Source organism: Carettochelys insculpta, chromosome 1, assembly GCF_033958435.1.
Source record: "Carettochelys insculpta isolate YL-2023 chromosome 1, ASM3395843v1, whole genome shotgun sequence".
In the NCBI taxonomy this organism is placed as follows: domain Eukaryota; kingdom Metazoa; phylum Chordata; order Testudines; family Carettochelyidae; genus Carettochelys; species Carettochelys insculpta.
In genome coordinates, this window is record NC_134137.1 from 262,646,756 (window position 1) to 262,663,000 (window position 16,245).

The following is a 16,245-nucleotide window of genomic DNA, read 5'->3' on the forward strand; positions in this document are numbered from 1 at the left end:
ACACAGCTGCAGAAGGACTTATTAAAACTTTCTCCTGAATAAGTCCAACTTCTTAGTGGTTTCATTTTTAGAAGTTCAGCTTGTTTGTCCTTGCCTGTCTGATTCACTGGTGGCTGAGACCACTAGTGATATGCAGGCAGCCTCTTTTCTGGCGCACACACTTTCTCCTGATGTGAGCTTCCCTGAGGCACTGTAAGCAGCTTGATGAAAATGACAAGCTTTTGAGCTACACTGAGTTCTTCCTCTGGTCCCCGTAAATTGAAAGCTTGTCTCTCTCATCTATAGAGGTTGGTCCAGTAAAAAATACCACTTCACCCATCTTGTCTTTCTATTATGCTGGACTAATATAGCTACAACTGTTTACAAATGGCCATCATCTCCCATTGTTCTCAACAGGACCCATTGCACAGATTGCCTTTAACAAAGATGGATACTTACTCCCATTATTCCCAGTGGAGGTGAACCCACACTACTTTTAGGAGAAGTGGTGGTCTCCTACATTCTCAATAGAAAGGTCACCCTATCTTCTATACATAGTTAAAGGGTAAAACTCAACTCATCTTTAACTATGAAGTTGCAATGACTGGGTCCATCTGCATTTTTTATACATAATAATCTTATATAGTCATATAATAGGTAACCCTATATACCTCCTTCAGTATATACTTTCTAGTGTTCAAGTGTACACACAAACATACTGCTCTAAAATAATATATATTGAGTTCATATGGTGTTACCTGTTGTATATTTATAGAATCATTTTACATGTATGTTATAGCTGCACACCTCACCACTCATTCCCCAGAACACCACTTCCCCACCACACTCACATATATCCACATTTTGCCCAAATGCAGGCTACATTGTCCGTGGGCCAGAAGGATGATCAGGGCACCTAGTCTTTAGTATGGAGATGCAGTCTTCATGGATTACAGGTCTCAACAAGGTTCTTGGCTTACGATGGTAGACCACATTTGATCTACTGTCTCTGGGGAACCAAATTCCATATTAAATATGAAAGCAGTTTCAGGCTCCACTCCAGAACCATACGTGTCATGCTGTGGCCACTCCTCACCTGACAGACAGCATGAGGATAGCACTCGTGTGTGCAGGATATGTGAAGGTACTAAACAACATAATGAGAAAAGGTGAATGTGTTTGTTGGGAAACTGAAATGATTCAAGATTTTTGTTGTAAGTCATAAATCTTGAAAGATGAAGTCATTCACTGTTAGCTTGCTTTCTTTTTTTTTTAAGCAGAGTCTAAGATTATTTACTCCATCCAAATTTAATTTCCCTTCACCCTTCTGTTTCCTCAGCACCCAATGGAAACTACAAAAGTAACTCCTCACCCAAATCTGTTTGTGGGAATCTCACCAAACCTTGAACTGAAGTGAAATACCCAAATAACTAAATGACACATCTCAGGGGATTCAAATTATATTACGGAAGGATGAGACTACCAGAGATGTGGTCACTAAACAATTCCTCAATTCTCACTGAAACACTGTACCAGACAGATACTAATTTGACTGCCTGGGTCAAAGGACTGATCTTCCTATAATTTTTAGGAGATGCACTAATGCTACAGGCCATTTGTGCACAAAGGACAATGCTAAAGAACTGGCAGATAACTACACCTCTTTCTTTTGCATATCAAAAAGGACATATCTACAATATCTAGGCAAGCAGGCATGATAGGAAGGGAATAACTATTAATATTTTCTATCTGGCAGTGAATGGATATTGAAAAGTTAGCATGATGAGGTAATGTAAACATTTTAACAATCCCAATTATTTTGATGCTCAACATCACCCTTAATTTTTCTTCTCTTCCACACGAATTTTCCCTGTTTACTGAAGAAAGATAGTCATGAGAAGACTCAAGCATGAGACAATACAGACCTATATCAACGCAGCTACTGAGACAGCTTACACTACTGGAGTTTCAGTTAGTACAGAGAAAATGTAGAATAGAGATTTGGGTCAAGAATGGAGGAAGGAAAGGAGAAGAAAATATGAATAAAAAGCAGTAGATCTTGCTATGTTTAGATCTTAGGGAGCAGCAGCAAACTTTAGACTGTCTGTAGACACTGTCACATGACTTTAATGCAAATAGTTACTGTTGAACTTGACATAACTAGACTAGTTTTTCTTTAATCCAAAGAAAGCATAAACATAGCGAATCTGAACAGCAACAGCAGCCAGCCAGCAGTACCACTCCACCCCAGAAGGAAACGGTAGACATATGATGCTCATTTTCCCAGGAAATCCCACACAACCCCTCTATGCGTTGCGGTTTGGGGATTGACACCTGTCATGAAGGGTGCAATTTATAGGAGGCATGCTTTCTGAGAAAAGGCCGGGTCAAAAAACAAACAGACAAAACAAAACAAAAAAAAGCCACACCACACCAAAAACCCAGACCACACACACAAGACAACCTAATGGAATCAAAACAGAAAACAGAAATGGGGCGGGGGTGAAGAGATGGGAAAACACAAACAAAAAATATCAAATGGAAAATTAAAGACATGAAAAGGAGATTATGAGATGGCAATACAGAAGACAAAGAGTTAGTAAAAAGAACTGAGGATCCAGGCATGACCCTTAATAACAACAACATAAAGAGGCACAGAAACAAAACCCATTAAACTGCTTATCCACAAAGGAAGTGCTGGAATCAACCCATCTCCCACATCCTCTCAGGATAAAGATTTGTCCAAAAAGAGATATTATGAATTAACAAGCTGTGTTTTGAGTCCTGTGTTGACTCTAAAGCAGTTCTCAAATTTTCTCATATTGTGAATCACAATAATAGATTGTGGGCAAATCTCCTTCCATTCATAGTTGAATAACATCCCTGTAGCAACTAGAGAAGAGTTTCTCAAACTTCATTGCAACAGAATAACCTTCTGACAACAAAAATTACTTTACAACCCTTGCAGTGAAACTGAAGCCTGAGCCTGCCCAACCCTACTACCCTGTGAGAGGAGGGCAAAGCCTGACCTCCACTGTTCCAGGCAAGAGGGCCAATGCTGAAGCTCAAGGGCTTCAGTCCCAGGCATGAGTCCTGCAAGCTGAGTCCAGCTGCCCAGGGCTGAAGCCCTCAGGCTCTGGCTTTGGTCATGGCAGTGGAGCTCAGGGCTTGGGCTTCAGCCCTTGGTCTCAGCAAGTCTGAGCCAGCCCTACTGAACCCACTCAAAAGAGGCTGGCAACCCACTGTGTGGTCCCGATCCACAGTTTGAGTACTGCTGAACTAGAGCAATTCCATATGTGAAAAAATATTCCTGTATTTTAAATTGGACAATCCAGTTTTTCTCTCTCTCTCAAAAGAGTTATGTATATGGTCTACTGTTTTTCTGTTAATCTTACGCTTCAGTCTTACTCCTCCTCCTTCACAGCTTCCCTAGAAATACTTCCCCTGCTATCTAGTCTCCTTTTCCTCTTCTTCCTTTACACACTCAATCTTGCTATTTATTTACTTTCCTTCCCTTCATGACACGCACTTTTCTTCTAGGGTGGGGAAAGCACAGAGCTCCTGATAATCTTTTCCTGATATGCAAGTTCTCATCTGCACTAGTAGCTTTAGTCTTTGAATGAAACTTGCTTCTTCTCCACCTACATATAGCAGCAGCTTGAAGCAGAGGGAACTTGTATGGTTTTTCTTTCTTTCATTCTTACTGTCTCCTTTTTTAGTACAGGCATCAAAGAGCTTCTTTGGATTGAAGACCTTAAACAACTGTAAAAGTATCAGAAGAAGCCAGCCCATTCTCCGTGAGCCACAGTTTGGGGATGGCTGCTTTAAAACACCAAGCAGTTATCTTATACAGGAACCAGACAGATGTGCAAGGAAATTACACAACAAGCTTGAAAGACAAAAACAGGAACAAATTGTAAATTTAGCAGATATGATGCTATCTCTGCGTGAATCTGAAAACTCATGACAGAAGGCGACAAGTTTCAGAGAAAGATTTTACCAGGAGTGGGAGAAGGTGACACCATTTAGGGCACAAAAGAAAAAGCTGTATTTATCTGGGCAGTAACAAATACTACAGGACATACCAAGATGAATCTGAGGAAGGTAAGTTACTTTGTAACTAGGCTCTGTGTGCCCCTATGTGAATAGTAAACCCTCAAAATGCGTGACTTCTTGTTGCACTTGACTCGCATTAATGCAAGTTAAGCACAACTCAAACTCAATCTGCGGCTGTCTGCCCACAGGGCTCCCCCAGCCCAGGGATGTCAGGCAGGCATACAGCCAAGCCACTGCAGCTGTCTCTGCCCCTGGCTTCCCCCAGCTGGGAAAAGCCAGACAGGCAGAGAGACACTGCCTCTGGGGGGAAAACAGGGAGAGGCAGTGCTTGGCTCCCAGAGTGGTGGGCAGTGGGGAACCAGGCTGCCACCTAGTTCCCTGATCCCCACCATTTTGGCATCCAGGAAACTGACCACCCCTGGCAGGCTGGTCAGTTTCCCAGCTCCTGCAAGGCCAGGGGATCTGGGAACCAGGCTTCTACTTGGTTCCCAGCTTTTCCCTCGCTTGCGGAACCCGGACAACTGACCAGCACGTGGCTTGTCAGTTTCCTGAGTCACGCTAGCGGCAGGGAGACAGGAACCAGAAGACGGCCTGGTTCCTGGCCCCGCTGTGCTGGTGGGACCCTGGAAACTGACCAACCATGTACTGGCCAGCTTCCTGGATCCTGCAAGCAGCAGGGAGATGGGAACCCGATTGCTGATGGGTTCCCGCTCCCTGCCACTCTGGGAGCCAGGAAACTGACTCCTGCAAGCCTGCTGCCTGGTTCCCGTCTCCCCTGACTTGCGCAAAACTGTAGTGTAGACGCTGTCTATTACTCAAGTATACAATACAGAAGGCTGCAGTAGGAGAAATCTAGACTTGCCAGTTGTCACTGAATGTTATTTTAACATCTTACATTACATAATTCATGCTGTTTAAGTCTATTCTCAATTTTACTTCAGCATAAGTCTTCCAAGAGAATCCAATTCTATATTTGCTTTCCCAAAAACAAAAATGCCAGTGAGTTCAATGGGGCTTACTCCAAAATTAAACAGACTCTAAGTAGAGTCAACCTTAGCTTTTTCTGGTAACTTGATTTAAATCAATTATTTAAATTGCCTTCATTTAAATACGGGGTAGACAGTAAAAGAAAACATGTGTACAGTGACTAGAGGTAGACATAGGAAAGGATAAAATATATGTGCACATTCGGGGAAATGTAGACAATGAAAGTAGAAGCTGGAGTAATTTATTACCAGCACAGACCCTTGCGAAGTTGTCCAAGACCCTTCAGATGATACTACAATTTGAGTCTATCCTTAAGACATTCAGCCTGAATAATAGTAACACCAGCAAGGAGGAGATCTTGAAAGACACTTCAGTCATGGCTTCAATGATGTTATAAACAAAAGTTCTCTTTAGGGCTCTTCCTCATCTTATATAGCTTTCCCAGCATTTAATTCAATGCACTTAAATCCTGATGGGATAATATAAAGAAAGCCATTCTAGTATCAAAAATGTGTTTATATATCACATAACATTTCTGAAAAATGCCAATTTCTGTTTAGCTTACCTAGGCTAGTTGTTTTTCAAATTGAATAGCAAACCAAACAATATGTTATTTTCAACAACAGAGCTTTCAAAAGCTCCCAAAGGTGCTTGACACATTATAGGATATGGAAGATCAGAAAGTAACACATTGCTGTCCCTAACGAGCTTCCATCCTGACATTTAAGAAAACACATTAGGAGACAGCAGCTGTTTCCATGCCTCGCATGAAACCTATCTAGGAATTCTGATCCCAAAGGCCAGTGGCATCACACATGACATAATTCTCCAAACAAAAAATTAGTAAGATTTAGAAAAATATTAAAGTGCCATGATTTCAACGTAGAGAGAGAGAAAAATCACTGAAAACAAAGTGCTGGCATTAAGTATGATTTGGACAAAAGCAAACTTGTTTCCTTCTGCTTTATGTAAGTTGAAGTTCATTTCTTTTTCTACGAGTATTTGGAATTTCACAGCATATGTTAAAAGGACTTGCAGGAACAATTAGCATTCCAGGCCCTATAAATCTATTTGCCCACTCTGTGTTGGACGTCAGGCTTATTTCAACATTTTATTAAACCAGAAGTTTTTACTTCATTTATTTCTCTTGTCCAACCAACACAATGATTTCAGCAATTTTTCACCCATCTCCTTTTCCTTTTTAGTTCAGATGCTTCAGTTCTTTTTTCTTAACATACAATCAGAGAACCAGTCAGGCATCTTTAAACTTGTTTAAGAAACTGAGTTCAGGAACCAAAGAAGCAAAACCCATAGCACAGTTTCCCAATACAGGCGCTTAAGGATCACTGGAAAAAGAAGAAACTGAATAAGCAATTTTTACAGGCTGAACCTCCTTAATTAGGAACTTTCTCATCCAGCAACACCCATAATCTGGCATGATTTTAATTTGCTAGATGTCTGTTTATCATGGGTGTGACCAAGTTTCACGTCCTTCCATTAAGTTTGTTTCCAGCCACCAGTCCTGGCTCTCAGTGTTCTCTGCTGTTATTTAGCTGTAATTTACCACTAAATGTCCTCTAAGAGCCAAGTAAGCACTGGAAGTGTTAGTAATATGCTCGGCAATACTGACCTCCAGCAAATATTGGTGCAGCAAATTCTCTAGTTTGGCACTGGTCAAGTCCGAGGCTGCTGGACAAGGGAGATTTAACCTGTACTTCCTTTAAGCCCCTCTTCTCCTTGTACCCACATATACAGCTTACCTCTCCAGTTCTGCTATCTTTTTATCTTTATCATTCTTCTCATTTTCCATCTCCTTCAGGATTTCCAGCAGGCGATCCACTTCAGCTTGAGCCTTACTGCTTTCTTCCCGGTACAGTGCCACCTCCTGCTCCAACTGCTGGAATCGGTCATTCAGCTCCGGGCTGGCCTTAGCCTCCAATGTAGCTTCATGAGCCTGCAAAGAAATCAATTAAATAACAATCTCTCATGCATATGTAATATATCCACAATCATTTCAAGTTAGCACAAAATAAGCAAACAGAAATGGCAAATTTATTGGGCACCAAATTCCTCTAAGTTACATTACATCAATGAGATAGATACTTGGAGAAGATAAATAACAAAACAGATGTTTTGTATGTTTTTTAAAGGGAGCTTTGACATTCAATTTGCATCATGATGGCAGGTCAGAAAGAAAACAAGTAATTTCTAAATTATTTTTTCCAGGTCTGTGCCTATTTAGTCACATCTATGCAGCTCCCCCCAAAAAGTCTGCACACAGAAGCCTAATCTTCACCAGACACACCAAACTGCACTGCACTCATAGGCACCCTGTTAGCAGCATTAACAGTGTTCTTTATAAATTGAAACTGAAGCTGATCTCTTGATGAAGAACAAAAGCAAACGAGGTAAAAACAAAAGGGGTAATGATGAGGGGGAAATCCAGGAATCAATAATTACACTTACTCTTAAGAAATCTATTTGAGAGTGTATTTAGGGCTTGAAAAGATGAATGTACAATCCTGCTTTAGACCACAACGCAGCACAAGAATGAGAAGACTAAGGATAAAGGGAACCCAGGAAAAATGCTACCTGCATTACTTGATGTACAGAAACAGCACGGTGAATTTATCTGGAAGTAAACTTTGTTCCACTGAAAAGTCATTAGCACATTAGTCAAGTGAATTGGAATCCAACAGTTACCACGCATGTTAAAAATACAGGGAAATGAATACGCATATTGGAATTTGAACTAAAAAAACAAGGATTAGATTCCCATTTAACTCAGAAGAGTTTTCAGCATATCAGGAGGGAAAACAGGTGGAGAGGACGCAGTCATCTTTATGCTACCTTTCTATTCCTCCATAACCTGGGAAAGTAAACCATCCCGATTCAAGTAAAAGCAACTTCTGGTCTAGACAAACTTGCTGCAGTAGATTGAGGTTTCCCAAAAGCTGCTCTGTCAGTTGAGGCTGCCAAAGCCCACTTTGACACCTATGGCATGGCTGATGTTTAAATTCCCTTTGCACTGCTGTGGAAAGGGGATTTACAAGGTGACAAAATTCTGACCCAGAGGATGGGAAACCTAATCCACTGCACTTTCCCAAGTAGTCCAAGAACTGTTTTTAAATGTAATCAAAGTTACAACTACAGCAGCATATAAATGTCAGCATTACGATTTGCTGCTTCCAAAGGAGGAAATGTAATGCACTAACAGTACAAACATAAAAGGTACTATCAGCAATCACTCTTGGAAAGACCACAGTAAGACAACAATGAATTGAGCCTCATTTTTCATCACAGCACAGCCTGAATTCTTCCCTCCTGAATAGTTGCATTCCCAGCCTCTGAAAATATTTGTCTTAACAAATGTTCCTCCAGACCCTTTACTGTCATCCAAAATGCATAATCTGATAATCAGGATATGTAAAAAAGGGTAAAACTGGGCTGCTGGCCCAATTACTGAGCTCCCTCATCTGAAATAAGCTTTAACAGGCAAAGCAGATCTACAGTCAGGGGTCTCCCATTTAATGTTATTCTGTATTAATAAAAAAATCTTGTCAATTACATAAGAGATGCTACTGAAAGAAGGTGGTAAATTTTTCTTTTTAGAAAGTTAGAAAGCTAGCCAACAAGTAAGTGTGCCTGATTCTTATAAAATTAGAGGGCTGTTTATGCAACCTTCATTACTGGTAAAGACATGTAACATGATGATGATATGTAAGATACTTTCAGCCACACACAATGGCCGTTTCTACACAGGTCACTTCCTTTAGAAGTGGCATGCTAATACACAGAGTGAAAGATGCTAATGAGGCATGGATGCAAATTCCCCACGCCTCATTAGCATAACATCATCTGATTTGGAGTCTGGAAGAAAGTTCTTCCAGACTCTAAAACACAACGTAGAAGCGTGGCTCCAGGGGGTGGGGGGCCCTTCCGGAGGCCCCTTCTTCCCAAAAATTTTTGGGAAGAAGCGCCTCTGGAAGAAGGACTTTTTTCTGGAAGCCCGCCCGCCTCCCCCGCCCCCGCGAGCCATGCTTCTACACAACTTTTTGGAGTCCGGAAGAACGGTCTTCCGGACTCCATATCACATGATGTTATGCTAATGAGGCACAGGGAATTTGCATCTGTGCCTCATTAGCATCTTTCGCTCCGCGTGTTAGCATGCCCATTCCGAAGGAAGTGGCCTGTACAGAAACAGCCAATGAAAACGGCATGTGATCCTGTGGAAACGGGAAACCAGTTTGTGGGTTCTGAATTACTGACTAACTTTGGTCTAATTTGCTGGTTACACAGACAATGCATATTAAGTGTCCATGTTTTAAATACTGTTGAATTCGGTTATTATACAAAAGAGAAAGGCAACACATTTAACTTTATAATGAACTTGAATAAAGATCTGAAAAAAGATAAAATGTATATAAATTTGTAACTTCAAAAACATTTTTATGCTGAAAAAGGAAACTCAAATACAAACAATACATTCCTATGATAAACACAGAAGCAAGGTATGCAATTAAGGTGTAATCTGATAATTTCATTTTCAGCGTATAATGGAACACAACAAAAATGGTATTAAAGCAGCACTTTTACTGTGCCTGGCTATCAGAAGCAGCAGGCTCTGGTAGTCAAATAAAAGACAAGAAATAAGATAAGGATTCTTTTCTGGACACTGACTTTCAGTGAGAGATGGGAAAAGTCATAGAATGCTAGGACTGCAAGGGACCTTGAGAGGTCATTGAGTCCAGCCTCTTGCCCTCATGGCAGGACCAAGTACTGTCTAGACCATCCCTGATACACATTTATCTAACCCGTTCTTAAATATCTCCAGAAAACGAGATTCCACAGCCTCCCTGGGAATTTAATCATTCTTTGTCTAGGTTTCCTCACTGGTATAATGGGAAGAGCATTCCGTTATAAAGCACTCGAAAGAGAATACAAAATTTTTCTCCTTTTTTCACTATGTAATTACTAACATTTTTTGTCACAATCTAATTCATACTATCAACTGTAAGACAGCAAAAAATACAAATAAGCCTACAAACACAATTTAATTTATAGACGAATTTCACACTTTTTGAAACGTTGCTTTTAGATTAACATCATCCATGTTCATCTCTGTTCAATGTTAAATATGGGAATTCTAAACAGAGGATGGATGGACCACCGTACATTTGCCCTCCCTGGCCTTATCAATTACTCAGATGACACTGGACATGTTGCATACAATCTGCTCCTGGAACATTTTCCATTTTGGCTACTGTAAATATCTCAACAAAGAAAACAGCAAGAGAATGACAGCACCAATAATCTTAATACATCTCTGGCTGTGGCATAAGCCTCTGATGTCATGAGGACTAACAAGGGTGGATGTTCAACAAGGATCAGGGATGCTTGATTTGATGCACTGAAGTAGTAACCAGTATCAATAGCTCCTGGAAGAGCACTGGAGCTGACAGTTCAGGTCTATCCTTGTGAGTTGTTACGAGTGAGGTGAAGATGAGCTCTATTCTTCGTACTGAAACGATCTGCTGTGAAAGAATTCTACATGGCTAATACTGAGAGCCCAGTGCTAACTTCTACTTATGTTTCTGAGGCTGAGACATTTCTGAGGCCTTGCGGCTCAAAGACAACACATGATGGAGATCACCCATGGTCTCCTTCTGCAGACATGGATGGAGGGAGCTTTCTAGGAAGAAGCCTCCAAACAACTTCCCTATGATGACCAAGAGGTTCTGAGGTCTGTTTAAGGTCAGCCTCTGTCATCATGTATCATAGACACTCCTTCAGATTCTTTGTCCAGGTCTCAATGATATGGCAAACAACACCTGTCTCTAATGTAGGACTATCCATAGGAAGATGCAGGGCCCAAGACAACTCCTCCCTGTCTCCCCGCAGCCCTGCTTCTTCACGCCCCTGCTCTGCACGCACCTGGCCCCCCTTCCACCCCTTCCCTCATGTCCACCTCTTCGAACAGTGGTGGGAGCCATTGAAACAGAGTGGGCTTGGGCTCAGTCACTACCAGCTCCAGACACCCAGTTAATCCGCCAGGCTGCCTAGATCCCTGCACTTCCACGTTCCCCTGAAGTGTGGAGCCCCATAGAGGCGATGGCTCTTCTCTAATGTCCTTTCCCATCCATCTGAGACAGTGCAAAAGGGGGTTACTGACAAGCACTAGCATGAAACCTGAGGATGACGGCATAGGCTTCCCTGGTACCAGGCTGGGCCATGTGGCCCACCTGACTTTAGGATTAAATAACTACACTTGAAATAAAAAAGAAAAACAAAATTTTTAAAATTGTAAGTTAAGCAATGAAAAGGAATACAACTCTAGAAACTGAGTACTGAGAAGCTTTTTGTCTACAGAGAATACAAAACACTGACTGCTGATGGTCAGAAGTAGAGTGGGTCCCGTCCACAACATGAAGTGGGACAGCCACCCCAGGCATCTTACAGACTGACCCTAACTACTCTCAGAATGTGCTACAAAAAGCCTCAAAGATTCAAAAGGACCTAGTGAAGTCCAGCAGTCACACAGTCATGCAAATCCTCATGCACAGAGGTTGCCTTCAGTGAAGATATACTGAACAGAACCAGGCCTGAAGACAGTAAAGATGAAGTCTGGCATACAAAATCACATAAGTACACAAGGCCACATGACCCAGGAGCTTTAGGCAGGCCCTCATGTTACTCAATTGGACTTGAGGTTTCTGATTGAAAGGTTACAGACAGAAACCTTTCCTTTGAAAGGTTATCCATGGTCTCGAGGTCTGCTCCAATAAAGGTTACATGTGGTGTTGCATGAAATTGTGATTTGTCCAAATTAAGGCCCAGACAAGAGAACAGGATGACCTTTTGTACCTGGGTGCCTGATACGCCACGAACTAGTCTACTGTCCAACCAAGGAAATATTTCAATGCGTAAATGGAAAAGATGGGCTGCTATAGCTATCGGGCTCTTAATGACACAGCCCACAGGAAAGTAGGGTTAACTGCCAGTTGTCATTATCTGCGATGAACTAAAGAAACTTCCAGGATATATCTCCACACAGAAGTATGCATCCTGAAAATCAAGAACAGTATATGCCAATCTCTAGTCTCCAGGGCAGGGATAACAGAAACAAGGGTGTCAGTACTGAGAAATGGCTAGTCTGAGCTAATGGTGAAAGCAGGAGTCAAGAGTCCGATACATAGAGATCACAGTCTGAGACAGGCCTGAGAGCAAAAAAGGCATCACAAGGCAAGCAGACTATCAGGAGATCAGCAGCAGATTGCAGGAACAGCTTGTGAAAAAGAAGCAGTCCTGAGCAAGGAGAACCAAGATGCATGGATGGCTTCCTGTTTCTGTGCTTGAGTTAAACAGGGCTGGTGACTAATTAGGACTCCAGGCTCTACCAATCAAATCCCAGATCTGAACTCTCTGTTAGAGCTCAGGTGCTGTTCTAGCTGCTGTTAGCTGGTCTGCTGGTGGCAGGCTGAGACTGCTTAACTCTTAAGAGGCCTGTGGACCAAGATTCAAGTCATGTGGTCCCTGTCAAAAGATGACCACCCTGAACTGGGCACAGAAGTCTTTCCCCTATGTTGGTAAGGAATCTCTTCTATCAACACCAATTCCCAAAGACACTATGCTTCTTGAAGTAATAAATCTTACACAGGAGGAGCCTGAAAAGAGCTGTAGAAAGCCAGGATGGGAAGGAGGGAGGTAAGATGAAAAATAGCTCTCACCTTTATTGTGTTGAGCATCACTTGCCTGATGTGATGCTTGCCCAAGTACAAAGGAAGAGGAACAGGCATGTGTCTCAGCAGGATATATGATTAGCATGCTATCCTCAATCAGCTGTCTGGTGAGAAGAGCCTCACATTGATGAAGGTAGCTAGGAAGGCTGAGGAAGTCTTTACCTTTTCTAAGAAGAATGTGGGGTATGCTGTTTCTTGTTTCAAAGATACAGACTACCACGGCTACCTCTCTGATGCTGTTTCTTGTTGTAACCAAAGTATAAACTTCTGCACAGGAGTCTTACAAGGTGTGCATATGATGGTCTGTTTTAAAAATAGTGTGATATTCTATACCTTGGCAAAGTGTCCTGTAATCTCCATATTTCTCACTTTTATTTCATTGTGGTCTTACATAAAAAAGCATGCCTTCCAAGGTATCAGGGAAAAGGTGTGACCTATTGGCTGTGTCTACACGTGCCCCAAACTTCGAAATGGCCATGCAAATGGCCATTTTGAAGTTTACTAATGAAGCGCTGAAATGCACATTCAGTGCTTCATTAGCATGCGGGCGGCAGCCGCGCTTCGAAATTGACGCGCCTTGCCGCCGCGCGGCGCGTCCAGACGGGGCTCCTTTTCGAAAGGACGCCGCCTACTTCGAAGTCCCCTTATTCCAATGAGCTCATGGGAATAAGGGGACTTCGAAGTAGGCGGCATCCTTTCGAAAAGGAGCCCCGTCTGGACGCGCCGCGCGGCGGCAAGGAGCGTCAATTTCGAAGCGCGGCTGCCGCCCGCATGCTAATGAAGCACTGAATATGCATTTCAGCGCTTCATTAGTAAACTTCGAAATGGCCATTTGCATGGCCATTTCGAAGTTTGGGGCACGTGTAGACATAGCCATTGACAGTAATTTATCCATATGGGTATATCATCAATGCATGAGACTATGTTGTATGGCTCTCATTAAAACATTCCATAATTTGGGGAATCGGTCCTAAAGACAAGAACAAGGAGAGTAGGCAATGCTTAGGCAGCGTGGCAAGCAGCTATCAACAGCCATTGCCCACCAAGGGAGCTACAATGCAATGCTCACCTGCATGAGGCCCAACCCACCAAACTGTGGAAATTCAGCAATGCCCCTCAGACAGGGCTGGACTTCAGCTTCCCAAGCTCATGGACTGATCATATAAAAATCAAACACAGTGGCTCATGCTTGGCTTTTCTCCTGCCTGACCATGCTACAAGCAACACCACCACTCTGAAGACTCTAACAGAAGGAACTGGTCCAGATTTCAAAGGTGAAATCTCTATAATACAGACAGCAGTATCCAGTGGGGTGAGAAAGTGATCTAGTTGTTGCCTGGAAGAAGGAATAGCTCAGTAGTTTGAGCAGTGGCCTGCTAAAGCCAAGGTTGTAAGGTCAATCCTTGAGGGGGCCATTTAGGGATCTGGGGCAAATACATTTAAAAAAAATCTGTCAGGGGTGATGATAGGTTCTGTGGTGAGTGCAGGGGACTAGACTCAATGACTTGTCAAGGTCCCTTCCAGTTCTATGAGATAGGTATACATTTACATGTATTAATAGAATTGAAGGTTTAAGCTGTGTGTTTATACTTGATTTTCTTTCAGTAACTGCTGACTTTTTGCTTAACACTTACAGTCACTTAAATTCTATCTTTGTAATCAATAAACTTATTTTACTGTTCATCTTTACCAGTGAATTTGTAGGATGTGTGGGGCACATCTGTTCAAATTTTACAAAAGCTGGTATATATTGACTTTCCACTGATGAAATGGTAAATAAATTGGCAGCATAAATCCTGGGGTACAGTAGTGGGAGCTGGGTGGAATGAGAGAGGGGATTTGGCACGTGCCTTACTCAGAGATTCATGAGTGGCTCTGGGAGCACTTGTGGAATCTAGCTGTGTGTTGGGGTCCAACATACTGTTCTGTTAGAGGTTGCTGCTGGGCACTAGCAAGGCAACATGAGATACCTCAGGCTGGAGAGAGCAAAAAGGCACAGTGGTCCAACAGAATTTTTTTGCACAAGAGGCCTTGCTCTGACAATGCATACACAGTAAAGGCAATGGAAATACTACAGGATGCCACAAGCAGCTGAGACAAGGGTAAACAAAAGGACTGCACCACATTAAACTGCCCAATGAAAAGTGAAGCTAAGCAAAAATAGCAAAAAGAAGTACAAGCATCTCTCAAGGCTATTTTGAGCACAACTACTTGGGCATTTGAAATCCCTTCCCCCACCCTTATTTTCTATACCCACTCCCAAAATATCTGACCTAAAAGTGTGTGTATTGGTCCAGAAATATGAAGGTACAAGTGACTATGCATGCAACACATACAAAAACAAATGGGGCTGGCAATGGCCCTCCTGTTTGCCAGGGCACTTACTGGCTTGGATGGATGGCTCAACGCAACTTCAGAATGCTAAAGGGAGATAAAAGATAGGAAAAGGAGGGGGATATCGGGAAAAAGAAAGAGTGAGAGAGAAAGAAAGGTAAAAAGAAAACACTTCAAAGACAGATGTTTATAGATACATTTATTACAACACTTAAAATGATGAGGTTTAAGGTTACTTTGTGATATTACAAAAATTGGCAGCTCAAACCTTGGCATTCTCTAAGCTAAAGGCTTTAACCCTAATATTCACTTACTCTTTCTTTCCAGCTTTTTCTACTCAACCCTCGATCACTTTACTATCTTATGTTATATTCAAGTTTACAGATGGCATGTCAAATACCTTAACAGATTGGGCAGGACTTTAATTTCTAATGCCTTACACAGATCAATTATAAAACAAGTAAGAGTTTAAGGAAATTATCTTGGACAATAAACCAATGATGCACACAGTTGATAGAAAAAAATTACAGAAAGCCTGATTTCTATGGTAACTGATTTCTAGCTTTCCTTCCTGAGCTGAGCACATTAGGTCTGTTCCTTCTTACAAAAAAATAAAAATGAATTACTATTACTGAAATTGAATATTAATCAGCTGTGAATGAAATACAGCACTTTCTCTCCAATCTACAAGTATATCTAAGGTTTCTAGTCATGACAGGAAACTTTTATAAAGAGACAAACTGCATCGCCCAAATCAAATTCAATTGAGTCAGATCCTAGAAAATCCACAAGTTGGATGAACCCTTCATGAACTTATAGCTTTACATATTATTTCACTCTGGAAAGGTATTATACTCTTTAACTGGAATAAAGGACATCATAAAAAAAAGAATCTCAGTAGCAGTGTTGCTTTTATGAAAAAAAAGCCTTGCCCCCTTGCCCCTTCCCTCTACCCCACTCCACCCTGGGGTTCCCAGACTGGGGCTGGCGATGTGCTCTGTGCTCCAGCCAGCTACCCACTGTGGGGCTACCGGCACCCTTGCCCCCCTGCGGCTGGAAATGTTGGAGGGATTCCACGCCCTGGCCAGCTCCCAGCCCTGGGGCTCCTGAGGTTCCCTGGCCTGGCCAGGTTCCCAGTTCTGGAGCTATT

At 42.1% G+C, this 16,245-nt stretch overlaps 1 protein-coding gene across 10 annotated transcripts in view; it reads right to left on the bottom strand.

Annotated features, from left to right (window-relative positions):
* ERC1 (ELKS/RAB6-interacting/CAST family member 1) overlaps window positions 1-16,245 on the bottom strand; it is a 509,051-nt gene that overhangs the window by 283,110 nt on the left and 209,696 nt on the right. For 6 of the 10 annotated variants that reach the window (XM_075006075.1, XM_075006049.1, XM_075006065.1 and 3 more), the window contains 2 exons: window positions 15,147-15,182; window positions 6,783-6,976 (listed from right to left, as the gene is read on the bottom strand). In XM_075006075.1, coding sequence (XP_074862176.1) covers window positions 6,783-6,976; window positions 15,147-15,182 — 230 coding nt within the window. The remainder of the gene's footprint in view (window positions 1-6,782; window positions 6,977-15,146; window positions 15,183-16,245) is intronic. The other 4 variants (XM_075006082.1, XM_075006057.1, XM_075006041.1 and 1 more) reach the window with 1 other exon arrangement.